The sequence below is a fragment of the Chrysochloris asiatica genome, unplaced genomic scaffold (assembly GCF_000296735.1).
Source record: "Chrysochloris asiatica unplaced genomic scaffold, ChrAsi1.0 scaffold00023, whole genome shotgun sequence".
In the NCBI taxonomy this organism is placed as follows: Eukaryota; Metazoa; Chordata; class Mammalia; order Afrosoricida; family Chrysochloridae; genus Chrysochloris; species Chrysochloris asiatica.
This window is the reverse complement of record NW_006408541.1, coordinates 2,133,663-2,155,554: the sequence shown is the minus strand read 5'-3', so window position 1 is coordinate 2,155,554 and position 21,892 is coordinate 2,133,663. Positions and strand designations below refer to the sequence as shown.

Genomic DNA, 21,892 nt, shown 5'->3' with positions numbered 1-21,892 from the left:
ACTGACCATCACCCTGTTTTCCCAACAGAGGGGATGTGACCTTCATAAAACACCATCTCACTGACAGTTTAGAATCTGTGCTCAAAGGGAGAGCTAAGTCACTATGTTCCTGATGGTAGAAGAAAACGACTATGGTTCCAACGCCATTCTGAAATTAAACTTGCAGAAGATGTCATGCTTTTCTCTCAAAGAGGCGGCATAATATTTTCACAAACCTGTAATTTAGATTTAGTTTCCTCCTGTGAGACAGAGTCATGGTTCAGCTCAGTCTGCAAGGGGTGGTGGGTCCCATTGAGGGTCTCTTCTGAATCCTGCAGAGTTGATTGGGCACATTACCAACTTACTCCAAAAGAGGAAGAAGTTTCCCGACTACTCCCCCTCCAAAGAATCCGCTTTTGGTGCCAGCATTGACTTCTGCAAACTTAGGGCTAGAGGTTCCCTGGAATCAAGAGTATCTCTCCAGATGCTTGAAGTAAGTCATACATGACATTGTACAGACCAGGCATGCAAGCACCAAGGAAACCGGACAATAAGTTCTCACTTCAAGACTGTTCGAGGACCTTATGAAACCACAACAGTTGACAAGAGTACCATCTGCTGTTTTTCCCGTCCAAGGTCCAGTGTGGCTAACAATGCCCTCAAGTAATAGCCAGATGTGTGAGACACGGGGGCAGGAATGGTGAAGCCAGCAGCCTTCCTGGGGAATCAGAGGTGGCTACCTCGCTGGGTCAGGGTGAGAGGGAAAAGAGGAGACTGATATGGAAGTATTTACCAGGAAAACTCCCCCGTTTCCACATGTACACAAACACCGCCTAACGTTGGCTAATGAGCCTTTACGTTAGGTTAACAATGAAAACAAGTGGGGACATTCCACGGTGACATATTGGCCTCTGATCATTGATTAACAGTAACGGAGACGGGCCTGGCCTTCTCCTTCAACCCTAACATGCATTTCCTACGTGCACGTGAAATGTCAGACTGTCTACCAGCTGAATAGGTTCTGACAAATCAGCTCAATATATGATCCAGGAAAGTCGATTAATACACCAATAGATGTTTCGTCTGCTCAGAGGCATGCTACCAGAACCTTCAATTCCCAAGGATTTCAGCTGCAATGCACTGTTTGTTTAACAGAGCACATGATAAAATGAAAGATGTTGAGCTGATAACCTAAGAATTCAATTCCTCCAAGTTAATAAATTCACATATACCAATAAGCTGTAGCACCGGAATCTGCTATCCTCTGAGGGTTTAATTTTATCCCAAAGCCTTCAGTGCAACTGTTTAGTATCATGCTTATTTCAGGAGTCAAACTACCGCCTAGGAAAGACACAAGTCAGAGCAACCCCCAAAGGTGAGTCCATTTCCCCAGATGATCCCCCCCACGGCGGCACCACTCTCATGCCCCACCTCCACCGGACCCATTTCAGTCAGGGATGTGAACTCCTCACAGGGGCAGCTTCCAAACCCAGTCACCATGCAACCCCATGAGCACACATGGCCAGTGAGAGGTGGGCAGGCTGGGCAGAGACTTGAGAGGGCTGTGAGCTGTTTCTAGCCCAGGTTTTCCCTGTGAAAGACCACAGCTCAAAGTGGCCCCTTGGCTGCTTAGTAGGAATCAGGAAGGAGCAGCTACAAGCTTCAGGAAGAGACTGAGTATGACAAGCAGGTGCTGATCCCGTTCCCCCTGGTCAGGGCCCCAGGGGAGTGGCCGGGAGAAGTGACTCGCAGTATCACTCTGAGGCAGACGGCTGTGAAATGAGTTCCTAGGAAACGGGAGGATCTGTCTCGAAGCCTTGGCCAACACCAGCCTCTACATATTGTGAATGAACATCTGTGAGCAGTGAGCCGGTTCTCTAGTCTTTGGAGGAGAAGGAAGGCACTTTTTGGTCTCCCCACCCTTGTTTTTGTGGAAGAGAATCAATGAGAGTTATCAATCACCCGATTGATTGGTTGTCTAGTTATCCAAAACATGACCTTAAGAATAAAATTAAATTTGCCATTTATCATCTCTGCCAGAATATGTTAATAACAGCAAGCAGGGCTTTGTGATCTCTGTCACATCGTCAGTGGCGGAGGGACCGGGCAGACACTCACTGTGCTTTGTAACATCCTGGCTGCAGCCAGCGCGTCTGGAGGGGGGGTGGCAGACAGAGCCATCTCATCCCCACAGGAGGCTTCATTTAGCTCTGCTGGCGGTTTGCTCTTGGACATACTCGTGGAGTCAAGCTGGGCAGCTCTCAGGGCAGCTGATAAGACCTGAACTTGAGCTGGAGGGAGGGAAGTTTCCAGAATTTTAACAACTTGATTTGGTTTGGAGGGACTACTTTAGAGAAGTCTTCCTTCAGGACAGCGCAGTGCGCATGAGGCTGCATGACACCAGAGCACCACACAGACACACACTCCACACATCTGTGTCTGGGCTGCAAAAGGCTCCAAAATTGTGCTCTGGAGTCAAAACAAGCCCTCAGCAAGGTGGCGAAACTTAGCAATAATGTCAACTATCGCAAGCAGACTATGGAACATGAACCCCAGACACCTCCGTTAGGAAAACCGCAGGCCGCTGCTACCACCTTCTGCACAAGGTTCCTCAACTGCCAAGGCGATCTGGGCAGCCCATCGGATCCAGGAGGGGGCCTGGCTCTCCCAAATGTAAAGCCCCCCCCCCACACACACACACACACACGGTAGACAACCACTTCTATAGAGATAAGTAGAACTCTCGCTCACCAAGCCCCAAGGGCTCTTTGTGGATTCTGCGCCCAGGATTACTGTGTGATAAACAACCCTCTCAAAGAATAAAGTCCACACAATTCACATCTGTCCTCCAAAACAAACTGATGTTTCCATGCCCCCGCCCCAGAGCACACGTGCTTGTGAATGAACATACCTGACACACACGAGACTTACTGCATTGGTTAGAATCAAGGGGTCCCGCCGTTCAATCAAATGTTTAGAGCTTCTAGCTGCCCCCTTCACTCCCCATTACTGCACCCAGAGCAAGCCCCCACCTTGGGGGAGAACTCCAGGTCCCCTCAATGACCCAAGAAACATTTCCAGCCATAGCCGGTTCACAAGGGCCTGAACAAGCCAAGCATTTCAGAACGTCTGCAGATTGCAGAGTCCTCCTGAGCTCTGGACCCTTTCTATGACTATGTTTGCACAGACACCCTCAAGGATGGCCACTCACCCACTGCACCCTTCTCTAGCCTTTGGTTGAAGCTCACATCAAAGGTCACCTGCTCTGCAAGGTCCTCTCCCAGGCCCTCTGCTCCCATGACCACTAGCTGGCTGTCCTTGGGCTCCAGTGTGCATTCTGGCCACCTCTGTCACAGCCCCGTCCACCCATCCTCCAGGAAACCAAGTATGCAAGGCCCCAATGGGACCACAAGGGTCTCCCGAGGTCAGTGGCCTCAGCCCCCATCCCCCAGCCTGGGAGCTGATCTCGGGGGTCCATGTGTTTTCGAGACAAGCTTTCCAGACCAGATTTCTGTTTGTAACTCTTGGAAGCGGCATGCTCTATGCACTCAGCCCTTCAGTAAACATGGAATTAATTTCCGTGGCCAATGTAAGAGCAGAGAATAATCAGAGGGCAGGCTGGATTTTCACATCTCCTGCCCCAAAGCCTGCAAGAGCTCTGCCCAGCAACTGCAGCCTGGACTGTTCTCTCAGGTTCAAGGAGAAATGCAAATGCTTCAGTGCTCAGAGACAGCACCGAGCGGGTAGATGGGCTTGGACGGCAACGTCTGCTCTCAGATCTCATGCTCGGTGGGAGCACAAGTCAGGAAAAGACAAACACCCCAAAGGAGAAACTGTACTTTTCCTTCTGTACCAAAACCAAAACATCCAAGCTTTGGGGGTCCCAAAGGAGCCCTGTCCTTGGCTGCCTGTCCCTACAGTCCCTACGCTCTGCAGAGTGAGTGCAGGAGCCCGGCAGCGGTGGGGGCTCTCTGACTCCCAGCTGCGGGGAGATGAATAGGTGTCTCCTCTGGAGACGAGCACAATTTCCACAAACATCTACCTAGGTTCACACACACGCATCACCTACATGCACCTCAACCAGCAGGAAGTGGCCACAGCGGGCAACACGTAACTTGGTCATACCTGTTCCCTGTTCTTTCAAAAGGGGCAACGTTTACCTTGGACATCTGGGTCATTCCTCATGTGCTCCTGTAAGCGATGGAGGACTTTCTGAATGTCGCTGCTGGGCACACAGCTGTTATGTGCTGTCTCAGGTGGACAACAGGCATCTTCCTGCGGCCCAGCCTGGCCCACAAGCAGCTCTAAATCCCGGCTGATGTCAGGGAGGGGAGTCCGCCAGTACAAAAAGTTACTGAATACATCTGCAGAGCTCTCCAGGCAGGCCGAGGAATGTGGCACCAGGTGACTGCTAGTGGTGAGGCCATTTGCATTGGAGAGCTTCGAGAAAGTGCAGGGTCCTGGGGAAGACCTGGCCAGTTCATCTCCAACCACAACGACAGAGTCTTGCACTGGGCTTCCTGCTGAGCCGTTTGAAGCACTACGGGTACTCAGTTCATGACTGGCCTCCGAGGATGTGCCTTCCAGCGGTGGGTCTGCCTCTATCCGCACAGGTGTCTTTAAACTACGTGAAATTGGGGGAGGCAAACTTTGAGCACTGTGTAACAGACTGGGAGTAAGTAACACAGGAAAAACATTAGATCCACATCGCCGCTGGCCCCAGGCCTCATCTTCTCTCCAGTCCCAGCAGACAGGGTGGAAGCTTCCAGTGGCCCCCTCCTCACCCCGCTCCAGGACTGTCATATGTACTGAAAGCACCTGCACTTACTGGAGGGGAGCAGGAGCCTGCCTGGGGCTGACACATTGCCAGGTGCAAGACTGACTGCTCACCAGGATGTCCACCAGGGGGCAGCCTTCAGAAAAGAAACACTGAACCACTGGGACTTGGGGCTGCTGCCAGTCACTTGGAAAGCCTGGCTGAGGGAAATGCTGCATGTGGGCAGGGGCTCAGCATGTTCTACTGGAAGCAGGGGGTAGGTGAAGGATGCACCTGTGTTAAAAAGGCTCTGTATCATCTGAGATGTAGAATCCTCCACAGGTGTTCTCCTGCCTTCTACAGGCAACAACAGAGACGCTCATAAAGGAACCTCAACTGGGTTTGCTAGTATGGGCCCCTCATCTTCAGAGGGATGGGCTGAAAACTCCAGAGTCTGCTGCCACATTAGAAACTCATTAGAGCGGGACCAACGCGTGGCGGGGTCACTGAGACATGGGCGGGAGAACCTGTGTCACAGAGCTCTTCCTGTCTCTCCCAATGTCAATGATGAAAAGAACGTCATTAATCAGAAAGTAAGAGAAAACGTCCATCCTGTACAGGTTATTTAATCATTGCTCTCAATGAATATTTCATCTAAATTTAGGAGACACGCTAACTTCATTATTAATAACCCTGTAGTCAGGTTTCAAAATCATTATTGCAATTACTTTTTCTTCTTTACATAATTAAAGCTCTAATATTCCATCCTGCCCAGGAGGTGACTGTTCTGGAAACTCCAGATGAGCTAACTGCTGGGGGTGTAGGTGCTCACGGTGAGTTGGGGGTCCAGGTGATGAGCCTGCTAGAGCTTACCAGGCTGATAACGAAGAGCGAGAACCAGAGTGGAGCTCCTCGGCTGGGGGCCGAATGCTCAGGGTCCCGTCTTCTCGGACACACAGGCCAGCCCGGGAGGGGTTGGCAAAGGTGGAGATGAAGGGGCCCAAGGACTGGAAAGCGGCCTGGCGCACCTGAAACCGAGGGAGCAGAAGGGTGAGCAGCGGGCGGAGTGTCAGCCTGGCAGCTTGGCCGGGGCCAGACGGCCCATTGTCAGTCCAGTGACTGCACACGGCCTGCGTTCGGTGTCACTTCCTAGTCTTCAACAGAAACCAAGGGAGGACTTGGTGCCCGAGTGGTTTTTGTTTTTCCCAAATGTTAGCTCCCTATCTACTAACTTAGAAAGTATTTGAACAGACTTTCTTAGTCATGATGGGGCATGGTCACATGATAGTAGTTCTTGCCTTCTGGTTCTGACTGCCATCATCTTCATGCACTAAAAACGTTAGGGCTTCTGGCCCTTTCTTAATATCCGCCAAAGCTCACTAATGACACTAGAAGGAAACTAGTGTTCCTTCTAGTGGTTCTGGGGGTTCGGCGGTGAGCTGCTAACCACACGATCAGGGGGTTCAAACCCAGCCGCTCCAAGGAGAAAAATGGGGAGGCTGTGTGTTCCCGTCTCAGAACCGTCTATACACGGTCAGTATGAAGGCTGCATGTTCCCGTGTCAGAACCATCTATACAGGGTCAGTATGAAGGCTGCGTGTTCCTGTTTCAGAACCATCTATACAGGGTCAGTATGAAGGTTGTGTGTTCCCGTCATACAGGGTCAGTACGAAGGGTCACTATGAAGGCTGCGGGTTCCCGTCTCAGAACCGTCTATATACGGTCAGTATGAAGGGTCAGTATGAAGGCTATGTGTTCCCATCTCAGAACCGTCTATATAGGGTCATTATGAAGGGTCAGTATGAAGGCTGCGTGTTCCCGTCTCAGAACCGTCTACACAGGGTCAATATGAAGGTTGTGTGTTCCCGTCTCATAACCATCTACACAGGGTCAGTATGAAGGCTGTGTGTTCCCATCTCAGATTGTCTATAGATGATCGCTATGATCTGAAATGGGCTCAGTGACAGGCTTAGGTTTGGGATTTTTCGTGATGCCAATCAGCTACTGTGAGCACAGAGACCACGGGCACCCTTGGGGAAGGCCAGGTGAGGCCTGGAAGTGGCCGTGGACTTGTGTCCTGACTTACCCATCGGCAGGGGTCACTGATGAGCCTGATGAAGAGTGGAGAGAGCATGGCCCTTCGGACCGCGGGTGACGTGGTGCACGACACAGCCATGAAGCACTCCGCACAGGCCTTGCGCATCCCCCAAACACTATCTGAGCAGAGTTCAAAAAACTTTGGGATCTACCAAAACAAATAAAATAATGCTGCTCAAGACCAAAGCCACACTAGATGGCTCCTAAAAACGTAAATCAAATTCAGAACAGAACTCAAATTTTTACAAAACACAGACTTTACTAGGCAGGTGAGACTAAGGGACTCCTCGAGATTACTACCCTGAGATACTCCAAACTGTAAACAACAACCCCCCCTAAGGTCACCTTCTAGCACAACTGGCACACAAAGCAAAGACTATCACCCACGAGTACTCTGTTCCTTTAAAACATCACCTACATGAGACCAATGTCTTTCACACAAAAATCAGAAGTAGGCAGGGAAACTAGATGAAGGGAAATAGAACAACCTGAACAGAAGTAATGAGAATGTTCACACATTGTGAAGAATGTAACCAATTCATTGAACAACTTGCATAGAGATTGTTGAATGGGAGCCTAAACTGCAGTGTGAACCTTTACCAGAGACACAATACAGTCTTCATTCAAACCTGGTGCTGGTGTCTAGAAATTAATGAAAACGAAGGGGAAACTAAGCTCATCTCAAAGGAATTGTTTGAAACAAATAGAAAGTAAGGTAAGTAGAAGAGATAATCATTTCTTTTACTTCTTGATTTTAGTAAATAATCAAGTAAACTTGGTTAAATTTAATAGAATATACAGAAAAGCTCCAAAAAAGGTAGAATGCCAGATCACTGTTACCTGAAGTAAAGAGAAAAATGGAGAAAAGTTTTGAACTTTAATGGCTGTTCCACTATTAGCTCATCCATATTGCTGTCTTTGACTAGACTACTTACAAATCTGCAGTGATCAAGGTAAGTTGTTTGTTATCAACTGCGAGTAACGCAAACCGCATCTAGCAGTGTGACCGATTATCACCTTCAAAACCGGCCAGTTTTGAATCTCTCTGTAAATGTTTCAGTAGTCTTTGGTCTGACTCTCAATCTGTAGCCCATTCCCTTCCCCATTCAATTAGCTGTAATATCTTACTGTAGTGACACTGTGGGTTAATGTGCTGGACTGAAAAGTCAGTTTGAACCACACTTAAAACAAATTGAACTTCTGAATGCAACCTTAAAAAATCCACTTGAAGATTATATGTTCTGAGATTAACTTCCAACCACCAGGTGGTACATCCTCTCAAATAAAAGTTACACACATTAAGGTAGCTCCCCAGGACTGAGCTAAACACAGGGACACAAAGAAGAAAACAAGGGAGCCTGTGAAAGGGGAGAAGGGGCGCTCAAGTACTCGTAACATGAAATGAGAACTCTGAACAAAGAAAAAATCATTCTCCCTGGCGCAACAGGTAGGCAAGTATTGCCAGGAACAGCCCAGAATATGGAAGGTGGGGCTAAAGAGTCACAGAGTCCCACCAGATAGTGGGACTCTGAAGGGAAAGGGCAGGAATGAACAGGGGGCCTTAAAGGGGTGGTGTGGCAAGAAAAGTGGCTCTGTGTCCTGCTGACTGTCCAAACGGTAAAGGAGCAGATCGGAAATACAGATGTCCACCTGGGCCTACCCTGACCTACGGAACTGGAATCTGCACCAATGGGGCCCCATCCAGGCCCATAACTCAGATGTACAGTTAGATGGGAGAGCCACCTGGACCAGGCAGGGTTCAGAGCTGAGGAAAGTGACTGGAGGTGAGACAGAGAAGGGACCTGAATCCCCACTGAGGGTCTAGATTTTAACCAGTGGACCGAGGAAAAGTCCCAAACGTGTTGAGGCCCTGGACTGAAGTGGTGGAGAGCTGTTCCAGAAAGGGAAGTCAAGAGGGCAAGGGTGTGTGCCTCGTACTGTGAAAGACAGACTGACCACAAGGGGCAACAGCTACAGTCCACAAGGAAGACCCCCTCTCTGCAGAGCCAGTGCCTCGTGAAACTGTTCACTTCGGGGGTCATGCAGTTGGAACTGGACGAACGCAAAACTGACTGAAACATGCCAACCTTTACAACTGACTTTGAAAGTGCGCTAAGAGCTAAACCAGCAATTATAGCTGGCAAAACTTCACGTACCAAAAACTTCTCAGTGGCTTCTTGTCCAACAGCATGACAAACGTCACCAAAATGGGCAGCACACACCTTAAAAAGGCAAAAGGCATACCGTTATTCTTAGCTGTCATTTTGTCTTAACAACTTGTAAGCACTAAGGAACACGCAGCATGGCAGCAGTTATGCCACTAACGAGCACTTCTTCCGCCCGCCGCCCACGCAGCACCTCTGGTGCATCAAAACCAAGAGATTTACAAAAGGGTGACCAGATTCTCGGGCCTTCTGGCTCTGAATTGATCCTGATACACATGCATTTAGTTAACAATGGGGCAAAAGAGACCCTTATCGCTCTCTGGGTGGCAAATGAGATCAATCTTGCCTAGGCGTCCTGATGAGGCACTGAGGGGGAGAGTCGGCTGGTTAGGCCGTAAGGACAAGGAAGTTTTCAGGCACAATGGCAATGGCCTTCCAAAGGAAGAACTTGACACCAGGTGACCAGTTATTGAAAAGAGTGGGACTACAGAGCACAGAGGGCTCTGGAGCAAACCATGTGGCCCAGCGAATGGACGTCTCCAAGGGTCAAGTGCAGAGGCCTTTAACACGCCAGCAGCGTCTCCTGACTCATCACTGGCACCTCAGAACCAACGGGCTGACTAAGTATGGCAGAATCTCCACTCCAGCTCTCTGGGCATTTCCTGACACTGTAAAAACGGGCAGGACCACTCAGAGATTTTCCGAACAACCTGCTCAGGTCACGTTTCTCCCCCCAGGCTGTTTCTACTGAATTCATCTAGAAACTCCAGAGGATTCCATTTTTAATTTTTTTTTTTTTTTAATGTAAGCACTTTGAGGGTCTATGTTCCAACCTTCCGCACTTGGAAGAGCTTGCTGTCACCACACAGGTCACAGAATCGGGGGAGCAGCAGACGCACCACCAGGTTCCTGCTCAGCATTGAGGCCATTTTACAGATGATCTAGAAACAAAATAACAAGACAACGAGGGTCACTTTAAAGCACGAATCTCAGGATCATAACAAGGTAACGTAACAAGTTACATTCAAAATTGGTATACATACAAACACTTGTTTTTGAGCTTTGTTAAGTCCCGAAGTTGACGCAAGGCAAGTGTTTCTCAACTTGTACTCAGAGAAGCTTCTCTTGACGATCAAGAGTTACTCCCTGTCCGATAGCCACCGTGTCCCCAAGACATACACAAAGAATCTACATGCAATCGCTCATTTGACCTTCCCAAGAACTATAGCCTGGGAATTCTTGATCCCTGTTTGTCCAGATAAGGAACTGAAGGTCCAAAGAGATTATGGAATGTGATCAAAAGTCAATGATGCTACCTCTGTATGCAGGGGTGATAAGGACAGGCAACTTAGACATTGGCGACCTAAAATTGGGGAGCTATAAAGAGGCACGAAGTGACTGGCTTACAAAGTTTCAGGAGGGAATTTAGTTTCAGAGTGTGTAGGGGAAGGTAGAATCCTCACTGAATGGTTTACATCTTGTTTAGACAGGTCTGGTGAAAGGAGATGGGGATACGATTCTTATGATTCGATAGTGAGTAATTGTTATCATGACTAACTGAGATTATCACAACTGTAAAAGTAGAAGTTTTGTAATAAAAATGGAGAATTAGTTAATCTTATAGTCCAGGAACAGAGGACCCTAGAACCATCAAGGGAGAAGAGCACAAGCGGAATGCGGGACCCTCACCGGAATCCTAACCAGAGAAGCAGCAACATCAAAGATGGAGGCAGAGATGAGGGCATGGAGAGAGGGAGCAGCTGAGGACTCTAGATTCATGGGAAGAGAGGGACTGAGAGCTGGTAGCCAGGAGGCAGGCTTGCAGAATGTGCCTTTTTGTTGTTTAAATTAAATTATTATATGTTCCTGAGTGTTTTAGTGTACATCCCCCCACCCCCAAATTAAAAAAAAAAGTCAATGGTGCTAACGTAGCTTCAAAAACTTAGTGGAAACATGAAATTTCTGAAATGAAAAGATAATTAGAGCAGAGTGGGATGTACTGGACTACCCTTACACCAACAACCATTTACATGTGTGGGCAAAATATAAACAATGATTTGTGGGCACAGGCAGAAATGAAAGAAAGGAGTTTCTTCCTCAAAGAGGGGAGAACGTTGTAAAACAACGTTTACATTGCAAATGCTCTTTCTCCAGTCACCTCCTATACTGCACCGCTACACAGTGTCACGTGGTCTCAAGCACAAGCTACCGCTTAATGGGCTGGAGAAGTCTGACAGCGTCTAGGCTGCCAGAGCAGCTGGAAAGTGAGGGTGGGAGTCACAGGAAAAACAATCGTTTCGAGGCTGAGGAACTGAGAAGTAGCCATTGCTGCCCACTGGAGGGAAACCAAGTCTGAAGGGAATCCAACCAGGTTAACTACTTACAAGAACAAAACTTAACCCTCTTCAGTAGAAAGCAATAGAATGCAGAGTGTCTGCGGTATGTGATCAGGAAGATCCGATAGATGATTAAGAAAGTTCACAGACACGAGAAACATCAGAACCACATGACCCACAGTCAAGGTACAAACCCACAGAAGCCCGGTGTTGAAATGTGCACACTTTAAAAGTTTGGCACAGTAGGATAAGCGCTGGACAAGTTCAGCGGTTCAAACCCACCAGCTGCTCCTCAGAAACCCTACTCAGGGTCGCTATGAGTGGAAACTGACTCATGGCACTTAACAACAACCACAGCATAATAATCAACACGTTCAAAGACTGGAAGAAACTAGGGGTAATAATGAATGAACCAACGGGAACCTCATCAAGGAAATGGGCCTTATAAAAAAGAAACGTTTTGTTTTCTTTAAAGTAAGACTTGTGATAATAGCATAGCAGCCTGGGCACAAATGGAGCCTTGGTGGCGCCGTTGGTTAAGTGCATGGTTACCAACCAATAAATTGAAGGTTCACCCCCATAAATTGCTCCCTGGGGCAGAAAGCGCAGACGCCTGTGCAAAGTGTGCAGCTTAGAAAGCCCTAACGGGCAGTTTCACTGTGTCCTATAGGGTCATTAAGCCCTGCTGTGACACTGTAAGAGAAACCCTAGAGTGTGAACCAAAGTTCAAACCCACCAGTTGGTCTCGGAAACCCTACTCAGGGTCACTATGAGTCAGAACTAACTCGATGGTATTTGACAACAACAACAGTAGGGTCGCGAAGACTGAGAATTAACACAACAGCAACAAGTTTGTTTTTTGTGGTTTTCGTTGGTCACACTCACTCACCCGCAGGTAACAAGAAAGAACTGTGACAAACTATAAAAACAACAAAAGCAAGCAGCTGAAGTAGTGGCGAACAATGACAAGGCAGTGAAGGGGAACTCCAGTGGGAGAGATCTGGATGTAAGGTCTAAACTCTGGGCATTCAATCTGCTTCCATCTTTGGCTGAGTGTGAAACTATGCACACGTGGAGGAGGTCCCCTAGGACCCTGCACCAAGTCAGTGGCTTCACACAAGGCAAACTGAGCCGAGATTTCAGCAGCTGCTCAGCACAAGGGAGGCAGTCTGGAATTGGAGACCAACCAGAGGAACTGCCTACTAGGGCAAAAATCATGTTAGGGAAATAGAACCAAACTCAGAGACTCTGAAATAGATCCATTATAATAGCCAGTGAGGAGTCCTGATGTGGTGTTATAGGATAAACACTGGAATGCTAACTGCAAGGTTGGTGGTTCAAACCCATCAGCTTCTCATCAGAAACCTTTACAAGATTGCTATACTTGGAACTGACTCGACAACCACAAAACAATTCTCCAATCAAAACCACTACACATGTAGAAACAGGAAAAAGTGGTCCATTGAAGAAAAACAAAGCAGTCAACAGAAATCAGCATCAAATTGATCTACATGCTGTACACAAGGACTTTAGAGAAGCAAATGTAAGCATGTTCAAGGATAAAAGAGGAAACATGAGCTTGGAGGAGTCCTGCTATTGCGCTGCAGGTACACAGCCTCAAGGCGGTGTGAGCCACAAAGGCGGCGGTTCAAACCCATCAGCCACGCCTCAGAAACCCTATACAAGGTCACGTAAGTCAGAACTGACTGGATGGCACTTAACAACAACAAACAACGAGAGCATATGCATTAGGAAGAAAGGTAGAAATTTTTACCAGAGAAATAGAAACTTAAAAAAAGTCAAAATGGAAATTCTAGGGCTGAAGAATACAAATGAAATAAAAAATGTACTTGGGAAGACAGCAGACTGAGGTTGACAAAAATGGTCACCGAACTTAAAAAAGACCAAATCTGAATATTGGAGAGAAAAACTAATGCCAAGTGAACAGTGACTCAAAGCCATCTAGGACAATTGCAAGTGGCCCAATATTCCTGTCATGGAGTCCTAGATGGCGAGGAGAGAGAGAGAATGGCACAGGAAAAGCCAATGTTTGAAGGATCCCTAACCCAAACCTTCCAATTAGGTGAAGGTTTGCAACACATAACTCCACATAAACCCTATACAGGGTTGTTACGAGTCAGAACCGACACAAGGACACTACCCAACAACAGACTGTTGCCTTTATTTTTTGTATTAGCAGTACAATGCTGTTGTTGTTAGGTGTCATCAAGTCAGAACCGACTCACAGAGTGACCCCATGCACAGCAGAATGAAACAATATCCAATCTTGGGCCATCCTCACTACCGCTGCTACACTTGAGTCCATCAATGCTGCCACCAGGACTGGAGGAAGACTCATTAACCACCTGCACTATGCAGATGACACAACCTTGCTTGCTGAAAGTAAAGAGGACTTGAGGCACTTACTGATAAAGACCAAAGACTACAGCCTTCAGCATGGATCATACCTCAACATAAAAACAAAAAGAAAAAAAAATCCTTACAACTGGGCCAATAAGGAGCAGCATGATAAACATGGAAAAAGACTGAAGTCATGAACTTTATTTTCTTTGGATCAACAACCAACATCCACAGAAGCAGAGGTCAGCAAACCAAACAGCATATTGCAGTGGGCAAAACAGCGATGATGTCTAGGTAGGCCAGACCCAAGCCAGGGTCTTTCCAGTCATGTCATATAAATGTAAAGGTGAACCATGAATAAGAAAAACCAAAGAGGAGTTGCCTTTGAAGTATGGTGTTGGTGACGAACACCATGGACTGCCAGAACAGACTGATTTGTGTTGGTAGAAGTCCAGGCCAGAAGGCTCCTTAGAAGTGAAGATGACCAGACTTCATCTCACGTACCTTGGACCAGGATGGACTAGTCCCCAGAGAAGGGCATCATGCTTGCCAAAGGATTGTTGTTGTGTTGTTAAGTGCTGTCAAGTCGGTCCCGATTCATAGAGACCTTGTATAGGGTTTCTGAGGAGTGGCTGGTGAGTTTAAACCTTCGACCTCAAGGTTCAAACCGACCTTGAGGCCCAGTGCATTACCCACAGTGCCACATGAAAAAGCAACGTTCGCTGAGCTGGAATACCCTAGTGGCTGTAACAGTGGGCTCAAACACAACAATGACTGAGGATGAGGCCAGGCCAGGCAGTACATACGGTCGCTCTGAACTGACTCAGCAGCACCCAACAACAAGCAGACAACTTGATCTGAGTAAATTTGACAACTTTGAAGAGATTAGTAAATTCCCTAAAAAAAGAAACGCTTGACCAAAATGACACAGACAAAATAACAAATCAGAATAGTCCCATGTCTGCATTAAATCTGTTACCAAAATCCATCTCACGAAGACAACTTGAGGACCAGAGGTTTTACTAGTAAATCCAAACACATATTTCAGGGGAAAATAATAGCAATCTGAAAATCTTACAGAAAATACAACAGGAGGGATAGTTCCACTCATTTCTTGTGGCTAGTACAACCCTGATTCTAAAACCCGAGAAACACAACAAGGAAAGGAAATCATCTACCACAGTGCTCTGGAATATGGATATAAAAGTCCTAAACAAAACTCTATCAAAGTTATGGAGACAGGAGGACTCTTCCCCACATTACAACAACAACCAGCCTCATTAGCTGGTGCTGGAACTCACGGGAGGAACCTACTCTACCCCAGGGTGATCCCTCCTCTAATCTCCAAGGGGAGAAACACTCAGAGCCTACCGCTAAGACTGGGACTAACTGAAGCCTCCTGATTCCTCAACAAGATGCACTGAGGACACAAGACTATCACTGAGACACTCCTGCCAGAAAAACATAACCTGGAACTAGTCAGAAGGAAGCATCACAGCAGCCCAAACTGACAGGCGATCTACTTGGACCCCGCACAAAACTGTTCACGTTCAAACACAGGCTCAGGAAGTACCCTACATAAAGGGCAATATAGCAACTGAAGAAGGAGCTCTGGTAGTGAAGTGGATTCCAAGCTGAGCTGCTAACTGCCAGGTCAGCAGTTCGAATCTACCAGCCGCTCGTCAGGAGACAGATGAGGCTTTCTGCTCCAGTAAAAATCTGCAGCCTCGGAAACCCGATATAGAGTCGCTATGAGTTGGAACCGACTCCACAGCACACCACCACCACCACCAGTAACTGAATGTAACGCTTGGTGTCAGACTGGATCCTGGGTTGGGTGACAAAGCAGTTGTAAAGAACGTTACTGGGATAACTAACTACATTCAGGTATGTCCTGTGGATGAGACAACAGTCTGAGGGACTTCCAAAAGTTCCTGGGAACATGGAGCTAAAAGATAATGGAATTTCCCCTCAACTTTTTGAAGTCAACTTGATTGTATCAGTATTAAATGTCCTGATTTCTACCACTGTGTTATAGGTGTGTAAAAGGGAATGTCCCTGGTTTTTGGGAAAATAAAGAAAAGTACTCAGGGACAAAGGACTGCAGTGTCTCCAACTCCCTCTCAGAAGGTTCTGGAAAGCTATGCATACGTGTGTGTGTGTGTGTGTGTGTGTGTGTGTATAGATAACAATATAGCAAAATGAAAGCTACTGGAGAAGTTGAATAAAAGGCTCATAGGTGTTCCTTTGACTAGTCTTGTAACTCATCTGAGTATGAAATTAAAAGAAAATAAAAAGTTAACAAAATAGCCCTTTGGGATCAAAGGGATAGCATTTCACCAAGAAGCATGTCCAGAAGGGTCAGAAAAAAGGAGGTGTGGAAACAGGAAACCCAGGGAGGCCTTTGGGATGAGTGACATTACACTATGAGGACCGCAATCAGCGACATGAAACCAAGGTGCCTGAATTGTTCCATGGAAAACCAATCTGCTCTACAAACCTTCACCCAAGTCACAATGGTTTTCAAAGTTAGCAAAATAGGCATTTTATTCTTCCAATTTTATGCTGTCAACCACCATCCCCCTCAAAAAAACAGCAAAAGGGTGGAGGGAGAGAGGGCGAGAAGGGAGGGCGGAGGTACAGGCAGCTGTTGGCGCTCTGAAGTCTGTTCTACCCACAGTGCGCAGTGCACCTGGGCTAACACCACCCACTGGTCTACCTGGGACTGCACATGGCAGAAAAGGGGCAAGAAAGCCAGTGGGGTGGGGGTGGGGGTGGGGGGTTGTCTATGGCACATACACTGAAAAGCTGTGTCTTCCAGATGGACAAGATACCTGTTTCTGGCCCAGGGGCGATCAGAGGTGTCTGCAGCCAGGATGCCAGTTTCTGGTATCTCTGTCCCTGCAACGCCCCTGCCTCCTTATTACTGCCCTGTGTGAGAGAATCATTAAAAGTTGGCACATCAGTGACAACAAATGACATCACCATGGCCCTGAGAACTTGTCTGTGCGGAATGATGATCCGCACTGAGTTGCCGAGACTCAACTATTCCGTTCAGCGCCTAACTACAGCATTCTTCTTAAACAAATGCACAACTAAAACTGAGCTTAAAAATAGGAATGACGGCAGAAAAAGAGGAAGCCTTAATGTGAGAATGTGTTGGAAGGCAGCAACAGGCTTCTGACAATGAGTTCTAACCTCAGAATGCTAATGGCCTTCTTGCAAGCGAGAGGAGTTAAAATTGGTCCCCAGTGGCTTGTTTATCCTGTCTGGATCTAATTACAAGATGCAGCTCGCCCAGGCTCCACCGATTCAGTCACTTAACAGCTAGCATTTACTTAGGACTGACTGGGGCCTGCCGCTGCGCTGGGGGCCAGGCGTGGGAAGGCCACATGGCTCCCCGTCTGTGCGCAGGCTACCATCTTGAGGTAGAGATGAACAAATGGACAGGCCTTCACAACTCACCTCCAAGTAAAAGCAAGCAGGCATGAACCACACTGCTGACTCCACAAGGAAGTGAGGTACACGTTCCTAGGACCCCAAATGTCACCCGGGCTGTAAACACAGTGTAAAATGTGTAGAGATTCGCCCAGCCATATAGCCACTGGAGATGCTAGCGTCCGAGCTAACTGATTGTTACCTCTTCAGCCTCTCCTGAAAGGAAAAAGACGAGTGGGAGCAGACATCTTGTCCGTGTCCATGTTCACACCGCGTGGCTAGAGACAGCTGGACACAGAAGGCACCCAAGACCAGAACAACTGGCTTCTTATCCACTGCCTCCTCTCCAAGCCAGCAGCTCTCCGGATCATCTGCTATCATCACCCAGAGACCAACTCCATCAGAATCGTGACCTCCGGGAGGGTTCTAGCAAGTACAGCCTCCAGTTGATGTTAGGTAGATATTGATGAGTTGGTCCCGACTCATAGTAACCTACACACAACAGGATGAGACAATGCCAGGTCTTGTGCCATGCTCACAAATGCTGTATTTGAACCCATTACAGCTATCGCTGTATCGATCCATCTCATTGGGGGTCTTCCTCTTTTTCGCTGGCCCTCCACTTTACCAAGCATGATGCCCTTCTTCAGGGATTGGTCCTGTCTGACAACATGTCCAAAGAATGAGAGACAAAGTCTTACCATCCTTACTTCAAGAAGAACTGCGGCTGTACTACTTCCAAGATAAGTGTGTCTGCTCTTCAGGCAGCCCGTGGCATTTTCAACACCAAAGTTCAAATGTACCCATTCTTCCACTTTCCTTATTCACTGCCCAACATTCACATGCATATGAGGCACCTTAGTCCTTAAACTCACATTTTTGTTCCTGAACACTTTAAAGAGGTCTTTTGCAGCACATGTGCCTAGTGTAATATGTCACTTGATTTCTTTTTTTAAGTTTTTATTGTGAATTATGTGGGTTTACATGGGAGAACATCATTTTTACATTTATCCTATCGTATTTCATCTCACTGCAATGATTACAATCCCCTCCATGCATCATCAAATAACCAAAGGATACACCCCACAGGCCCCCTCCCCCCGGCCTTCAGCACACAGCCTCCCTCCCTCCCTGAGTCCAGTGTCCCCAGCCGCTCCATCTGTCCACATCATCTCTGTCTCCATCCCAGGAGTCACTGCCTCTCTGGCTAGGGTCCTGCTCTCTGTTCTTCTCACTTGATGGTCCCAGAGACCCGCTCCTGGGCTACAAAATCAATCACTCGCCTCCTTTTGTCAAAAAATATCTACCTCTACATTTCTAGCCTCCACAGTCAGCCCTGATGGCAATTATTCACTATTGTACCACAAGAGTCTTATCCCCATTTCCTTTCACCAGCCTGGTCCCAACAGATTGGAAATCATTCACTGTAAGTTCAACCTACCCCTGCTCCATCTGGAACTAGGCTCCCTCTTGAAAGCTTGTAAGCCAGTCACTTCTTGCCTTTATAGCCCCCCCACCATCACCATTTTGGGTAACCAATGTCTAAGTAGCCCATTCCTATCAACCCTGTGTACCGAGGGGGTGGGAGTGATCTTTGCTGTAAAGATTTGTTCCCTTTTTTGAGCTACGGATTTACACCCTCGGAAACCCTGTACAGGGTCGCTATGGGTTGGACCCGACTCGATGGCACTTAACAACAACAACAACAACATCCATACATATAGGTAAAGTTCATCAAATTGTAGCAAGTTCCTCTTTTTTTCCCCCTCTTCTTTCTTCTTCTAGTCGAGTTCTGATCATCCAGCCATGGAAGCAGGTCAATTGGGTACTATCTGCAAGAATGGGTGTTCTTGTGCATCTCCCCTCACTTCATATCAGCTGGATGCTTCATTCTCCACTCTAGTCCTCTGTGGCCATGTCACTGCCTCTGGGCCCAGAAGTTCCTGGGTCTTGCTGTAACTGCTGGCCATCCAGGTCTCCTCCTGGGTTCACAGTAGTCTATTGAATGTGGTCAGACTTAGACCCCAACTTCATTGCTGTTTTTCCTCCTCTTCCCCTTATCAGTGATCAATGTGGTCATCATCCAGACCACATGCCTGCTTGTGTATTCCCCTTCAGTCTTAGTCTTAGAAGGAAGTTTGCTCTGAGAGGACCCAACCACTTGCCTTGATAGCTCCCGGGCGAACAGCTTACATGTTCTTGTAGCAATCAATCATACTGCCATTATTGTTTCTGATTTTTCCTGCTGGTCTTTCTTCACAAAGTATCTTCTGTTCTTTTAGCTACTCCAGGCTACTCTACTCATCCTTTCCAGTGGAAATTTCCCACCTCAGACAATTTTGGATGGGGTTCTGATTTCCACTTTTGGTCTTATGCAACGCACAGGCTCCACAGGCGGACTCTTTCACTGGGCAATTTTTAGCCCCCTGTAAGGTATTCCAATCAGTTATAGGCTGAAGACAGGCTTAGAAGCTTTCTATTGTGATGTTTTTGGCTATTCCTTCCCCCATCCCACCCCCAAGTGTCTATTTCACAATGGTAGGCAAGAGAAACCAAGATTTGAAAGAAAGTCAAGCTTAACATTATTCCCCTCTTTTACCCTTTCAAACCATGCCTCAATCGCTATATCCCGAAGCCCTGTTATTTCAAGGTTGTGTATACATCATCATTTACCTCTGTCCCACTTAGCCCATGCGAACCGGCCTTACTATTCTCTCATCTGCCTTGTTCTTCTATTCCACGCTCACTTCTTGTGTATTGCCTGTCCCCCGCCCCAGGACCCAAGCTTTCCTGTGTCTATTCCCTACCCTGTGCTCTATTTTCTCCTCCCTCCCTACCTCCTCTCATCCCATACATCCTGGTGATCAGCAATTATATATATAGTTTTTGTTTTTTCCCCTTAATTATGGGTTCTTTTTGTCTTTTACAGTAGTGGTCCTATGTAGTATTTCTCCTTTTGTGACTGACTAATTTCACTCAACATAATGTCCTCAAGGTTCATCCATGTTATGTGGTGGCTTGCAGCTTCCTTGTTGTTCTTCAGGGTAGCATAATATTCCATTGTGTGAATGAACCACAGTTTATCCATTCTTCAACTGATGGGCATTTAGGCTGTCTCCATCTTTTTGCTATTGTATATAGTGCTGCTATGAACATTGGTGTGCATATATCCACTCATGTTATGCCTCATTTCTTGTGGGTAAATACCAAGTAGAGGAATTGCTGGATCATAAGGTATTTCTATTTCCAAACTTATGAGGAAGTGCCATATTGCTTTCCAGAGAGGTTAGACCATTTTGCAATCCCACCAACAATGTAGGAGGGTCCCCAGTCTCTCCGCACCCTTGCCAGCACTTATTGTCCTCTACTTTTTTTTTTATCTTTGCTGTTATTGCTGGTGTGAGATGGTATCTTATCGTTGTTTTGATTTGCATCTCTCTAATGGAGTCGTGGTGTGGTCCTGTTGGCTAATGCGTCAGACTGCAAAGTCGTTTGAACTGCAAGGTTGGTGGTTCAAGCTCATAAGCTGCTCCTTGGAAACCCTATACAGGATCACTATGGGTCGGAATCGACTCAATGGCACTTAACAATAACAACAACAATGACTAGTGATCATGAACATTTCTTCATATGTTTGTTGGCTGCCCAGATCTCCTCCTTGGTGAAGTATCTGTTCATGTCCTGCTGTTGTTGTTGTTGTTAAGTGCCATCGAGTCGGTTCCGACCCATAGCGACCCTGTAACAGGGTTTCCGAGGGTGTAAATCTTTATGGGAGTAGAAAGCCTTATCTTTCTCCCGTGGAGCGGCTGGTAGTTTCGAACCGCTGACCTTAAGGGTCACAGCCCGATTCGTAACCACTACGCTACCGTGCCCATTTTTAAATTGGGTTATTTGTCTTTTTCTTGTAAAGGTGTTGTAGTTTCCTATATATTTTAGAAATGAGTCCATTATCTGATGTGTCATTATCTGATGTGTCATTGCAAAAGATTTTTTTCCCGTTCAGTGGGTTCCTTTTTGACTCTTTTGGTGAAGTCTTTTGATGCACATAAGTTTTTAATTTTTAGTATGTCCCAATCACTTATTTTGTCTACTTTTATGTAATTTTCAAAATGTATGGTAGTCTGTGTGTGCCCAGAATTAGAGCACTCACATTTGTCCCAATTTTTTCATTGATGACCTTCAAAATTTGGGGATTCACATTTAGGTCTTTAATCCATGCCAAGTTCGTTTTGTATAGGGCGTAAAGTAAAGGTCTTGTTTCAGTCTTTTACATATCACTTTCCAGTTCTGCCAGAACTATCTGTTAAAGAAACTATCTCCTCCCCATGCAATATACCTAGGCACTTTGTCGAAAATCAGTTGGCTGTATGTGGATGGGTTAATTTCTGTATTCTCTATGGTGTTCTATTGGTCAATGTATCTTTCACTGTACCAGTACCAAGCTGTTTTGACCACTGTAGCCATATAGTAAATTTTGAAATCGGGGAGTGAGAGGCCTCCAACACTGTTCTTCTTCTTAAGCAGTGCTAAGCTTATCCAGGGTCTCTTTCCTTTCCATATAAAGTTTGTAATTGTGTTTTCCATCTCTTTGAAGAATGTTGTTGGAATCTGGATTGGGATTGCATTATATGTATAAATTGCTTTGGGCAGTACTGACATTTTCACGATGTTGAGTCTTCCTATCTAGGAACATTGTATGTTCTTCCACTTCCGTAGGTATCTTTTGGTTTCTTGTAGTAGTGTTTTGTAATTTTCTTTGT

General features: G+C 46.7%; 1 protein-coding gene across 1 annotated transcript in view; it reads right to left on the bottom strand.

The window, feature by feature from the left end:
* LOC102829387 (serine/threonine-protein phosphatase 4 regulatory subunit 1-like) overlaps positions 1 to 21,892 on the bottom strand; it is an 80,526-nt gene that overhangs the window by 8,926 nt on the left and 49,708 nt on the right. The window contains exons 6-14 of the mRNA XM_006839308.1: positions 9,831 to 9,938; positions 8,989 to 9,054; positions 6,822 to 6,980; positions 5,628 to 5,763; positions 4,908 to 4,932; positions 4,140 to 4,627; positions 2,063 to 2,132; positions 592 to 697; positions 216 to 311 (exon numbers count right to left, since the gene is read on the bottom strand). Coding sequence (XP_006839371.1) covers positions 216 to 311; positions 592 to 697; positions 2,063 to 2,132; positions 4,140 to 4,627; positions 4,908 to 4,932; positions 5,628 to 5,763; positions 6,822 to 6,980; positions 8,989 to 9,054; positions 9,831 to 9,938 — 1,254 coding nt within the window. The remainder of the gene's footprint in view (positions 1 to 215; positions 312 to 591; positions 698 to 2,062; positions 2,133 to 4,139; positions 4,628 to 4,907; positions 4,933 to 5,627; positions 5,764 to 6,821; positions 6,981 to 8,988; positions 9,055 to 9,830; positions 9,939 to 21,892) is intronic.